The following is a 4,581-nucleotide window of genomic DNA, read 5'->3' as shown; positions in this document are numbered from 1 at the left end:
CCGCCTTCGCCTATCTTATTAGCCTTGTCAAATGAGTTGGTGGCTTCTTCAATCTCACCAATAACATACCTCCGATATCTCAAATTGGAATCCGAGAAAGATCCTGCAGCTTCTATGGCTCTTCTTTGTGTTTCGAGATCTGCTATCTTGCTTGCTGTTTCAGAGGCATCCATGGCAGCTTTGTTTGCTCTCTCTTTTTCCAATATTGACTTTGTAGATTTCTCCGATATCTGTCTTTCTTGCACCCATCCTTCGTCTTCCATTTTCTGACGTTGGAGCTCCTTTGCCTTTGATCCCAAGTTAAAAAAATTCCTTCAGTCAACACTGCTCAAGAATATCTTATTCACAGTCACAGGGACGGTTTTACTTTAATACTATTATTTTACCTCTTGCTTTGCTGCTAGGGCTTCTCTGCAAGCTGATCCATACATGTCAATTGTGTGTTTCAGTTCCTGTTTCAATCTCCTCATCTCAGCTTCGACTTCTTCCTGTACATTTCAGGAAAACATATATATAGTAACCATTCACGTAGGAAAACATGTATTGCTGCTGTCTATAAGACTATAACGAATCACACGCAACTTACCAAGTTTTGTGGCGAACAAGAACAAGAGGACCGACCGCTATCTTGTGAGACGAAGGAGAAATCATGTTGGATATTAGTGTCATTAAACCTGATTCCTAGACGCATAGAGTGTCCAGAGCCTGTTGACATTCTTGGAGTTAAACCAGAAGAATCAGGAAAGTCATAGATGAAGGAAGGGCTTCCAGTAGTGCTTAAACTCGGCCTCCCTGAGCTCACGAAAGATATGTCAGACCTTCCAGTACTTGTACTTGGCCTGCCTGAGCTTGTGGTACTTGGTCTGCCTGAGCTTGTGGTACTTCGTCGGCCTGAGCTTGCGGTACTTGGCCTGCCTGAGGAAACAAATGATATGTCGTTCTCCGAGTCTGACAAATCATAGAATGAGTTTGGGTAATTTGATGTTCTCGCCTTAGGTGACCTGTCGATGATATTAACGCAAATGAAAGAAAAAAAAGATAAGGTTTTTGTCGTCTTAAAAAGTAGGATCAGTGTTTCTTGGCAAAGAGAAAAGACCCTCATGAAACATTACTTTCCATAATCTTCAAAGGAGCTAGCAGTCGAAGACCTTGCCGGAGTCCTATCTGTTTGTAACAATATCAAGATGAGTGCAGTTCTACATGTGTTAAGCCCCAAAGAAAACTATGTAATGATAATTGTACCTCTAAAGCTCATGGTGTTCCTGAACTTTTCGTAGTTACAGATTTCAGAGTGGTTTTCAATTTGACCCATAAGAGGAGACCGATAAGGAGCATCTCGTGAGGCATAGCGGACTGATGATATCTTCCCCTTGGAAATGACGTAAACTGTACAGAAATCAGGTGCTGCTTTCGCTACGTTGCTCGGTGTATCAGAAATCTTAAATTTTCTGTATGATTGGATAGAAAATAAACACTTAAAAAAGGAGACAAATAGAAAAGAAGTTCTCAAATTTGATATAGGAAGGAAGAGAATTTTTTTATATGAAATCACCTCATGAATCCATGCCTCGATGGGGCACCAAGAACCAAATTCTCAATGATGCCAGAGGAAACATATTCCGTAAGGGACTTGACTATGTTGTCATCCTCAAGTGTAACGTCAAGGCATTGTATCTATAGGGGAAACAGTTATTAACTACCAGAGGCTTTGCTATACCCAATTCATGGGTTCGCCTTAGAAACAAAGCTTTGTAAGCACGGAACAGAGATGAGGTTTTTATTTACCTCTTTTCGACTGCAGTAGCAATGGAACGTCACAAAAAGACTCTCGGCTTGCTTATGTTTCTCTGCAGAAATCTCAACTGCAAAAACCCATATGCGCACCACAAAAGAAACTTTAAATCTGCAACAACCTCAACACCTAGAACAACAACAACAACACCAAGATGGGGTTTGTGTAATATAAAGAACATAACATCAACAGACCTGAATCAGATGATGATGATCTGAGGATGACATGGAGGAGGATAATGGTTTGACCTTTGGAGACAAGATGATCAGCAGCCCATTTGAGAGCATGTTGGCTTCCTTTATTATTATCAACTGCTACTGCAACTAACCCAGAATTCGAACTTTTCTTCTTCGAGTTGTTTCCCTTTTGAGCCTTCATCGATTGAGAACCCTAGTGTTTCCAACGAAATCTCTATCTCTCGATTCACTAAAAATTTTCCTAGAGGATATCTCATTCTCAATGCAAAAGAAATCTACGGTGTTCCTAAATTAGGGGTTTCAAAATTCCTCTTCTCCCAAAATTAGAAAATTTCGATTCAGTGGTTAAGTGAAGAATAATAAAAATGGATACTTTTGACCACCCATTCATCAACTTTGTCTCCATAGCTCTCTCCGACAGCTTCGGGTCCGCAAAGAATGAAGAATATATATATATATATCTTCCAAGTCTTCTTCACTTACTGAAGGTTGTCTCTCACATCAATCATCATCTGTTCCGTGTTAAGCTTTCGATTTTGAAGAGCTGAACCAGTCGGTTTAAAGAACTATTCTTATTATTGCACAATAAATTCATGTACCATCACGCCAACTTAAAAAGTTATACAGTTTCACAAATGTTTTCTATTAAATTTCATTGATATCAAATAACAAAATTAATACGTCTATGAGATTATTCTCTAATTTTGTCGTGCTTGTTCAAATTATTCTTATTTTGAAAAGTCGCATACTAGAAATACAAAGTAAAAACCGCTATGTTAACAAATGTTATAATAACGATTACAAAAACTGCTATCTATCTATATACATGTATACTCATATCCTCGGATTTATCCAGTCAAACACATTCGATCACAATAATAAAGGCAATTGAGGCTGTTACTGTATATGCAAACTAGACTAAGAGCACGGATTAAAATTTATTTTATTTATATTGCAATTTTATATAAAATATAATTTATGTGATTATTTTTAAAAGATTTTTTGGATAAAACATTATGCAATAAAATCATATGCTAAATATGATTGTTTGAAAAAAGACACTTATTCTCTAAATTTTATATTGTTAATGATTCTAGATAAGTACCCGTGCTATAACACTGGTTAAATTTTATTTTATACAAAATTTTGTATATTTTATATTTTAAAATAACATTTTAATATGTTGTATTAGGTTATATATGTGAAGTTATTTTAACAATGTATATTCTACATCATGACGAATGATATTATAAGACATAATTTTGTAAATTTGAATTTAAAAATTCAAATTTTGACCCGTTACTCAATAAAAATTTTAGTTCAATATACATTATTTCTAAAGAATAATATTACTAAAGCTTGAATATTTTATAGATTGAACAATTTATATTTGTTTAAAAAAAATCAACATATGGTATATCGAGAAATAAAACTATTTTTAATTATAATAAATAATATGATAATTTATTTGTTTCACAAAATAGACTCATATATATAAAAAAAGAGAGGTGAAGTATAATGATAATTAATAAATTAATATGTTAAGTTAATCAAAAGATTTTATTTGATGAATAATTTAATAAAGTCAATTAATATGGTAAGTTAGATGATATGATTCTGTAGAATATTCTCTTTAAAAATTTTGGTATAACCTATTTGTAACCAATTAATCTATCATTAATGTATAACATATTTGTAACCAACTTATTAAAATTATATAGTTTACAAAACAATGCTGTGTACTTCCGTTTTATTATAAAGGGGATGCTAGTTTACTAGTCAACGAAAAGGTTACTTTTCCTTAATGATCTTTGACCAGAAAAATATACAATTTATTTTGATACTTATGATAAATCAACAATTTCCAAAACATTTTACAAGTTTTTAATGAGTAACTTTAAAAGACAAGCAATGCATAACTGTTAAACATAAATATTTAGATAACCATAAAATGTTGTTTTAAAAATAAAACATACATCTCGTGTGTTTTTTTTTTTTTTGACAACAGAGAATAAGATTAGCTTCAATGAGCCAATACGAAGGGACATTGTTTACATTGGTAATTAAATGCGGAACTGTGCGAACACACCGCGCAAAATTATCCGCTCTACCATTCTGTGAACGAGGGACGTAGACTAAGGAGAAAGACGCGAACTCCTCTTTATCAGCCTGAATGTCTTCCAAATAAAGCGTAAATGCTGGCCACTCGGAAGGCGAAGACACCATCTTCACTAAGTCGGAGCAGTCGGTGAGAAAGACAACAGATTGGTTATCCGCTCCAATCATACAGCGCATAGCCCAAACAAGGGCTTCAATCTCAGCATGAAAAGGGGATAGACTACGGTAAAGGTTGGCAGCCCCCATAGTGGGACCATCACCCAAGGGAGATGTGCAAAACCATCCTCGACCCGCATAACGATCTGTTGCTTTCCAAGAACCATCCACAAAACACATATAACTCGTCAAAGACCGAGGGACCCCTACTCTATCACTACCACAGAGACCAGCCGCAGTGGTAATATCCGAAGGTAACACCATATCCTGTGTTTGGGCTAAAGTCCATGCTTTCTCCTCATCCCTGCCAGTCGCAAG

At 35.4% G+C, this 4,581-nt stretch overlaps 1 protein-coding gene across 1 annotated transcript in view; it reads right to left on the bottom strand.

The window, feature by feature from the left end:
• LOC104748363 (U-box domain-containing protein 35-like) overlaps positions 1-2,177 on the bottom strand; it is a 9,110-nt gene extending 6,933 nt beyond the window's left edge. Inside the window, exons 1-9 of the mRNA XM_010470017.2 lie at positions 1,987-2,177; positions 1,786-1,862; positions 1,553-1,674; positions 1,243-1,448; positions 1,113-1,164; positions 892-1,001; positions 587-843; positions 387-488; positions 5-287 (exon numbers count right to left, since the gene is read on the bottom strand). Coding sequence (XP_010468319.1) covers positions 5-287; positions 387-488; positions 587-843; positions 892-1,001; positions 1,113-1,164; positions 1,243-1,448; positions 1,553-1,674; positions 1,786-1,862; positions 1,987-2,170 — 1,393 coding nt within the window. The 5' untranslated portion in view covers positions 2,171-2,177. The remainder of the gene's footprint in view (positions 1-4; positions 288-386; positions 489-586; positions 844-891; positions 1,002-1,112; positions 1,165-1,242; positions 1,449-1,552; positions 1,675-1,785; positions 1,863-1,986) is intronic.

This window comes from Camelina sativa, chromosome 15, assembly GCF_000633955.1.
Source record: "Camelina sativa cultivar DH55 chromosome 15, Cs, whole genome shotgun sequence".
NCBI lineage: Eukaryota > Viridiplantae > Streptophyta > Magnoliopsida > Brassicales > Brassicaceae > Camelina > Camelina sativa.
This window is presented reverse-complemented; position numbering and strand designations above follow the sequence as displayed.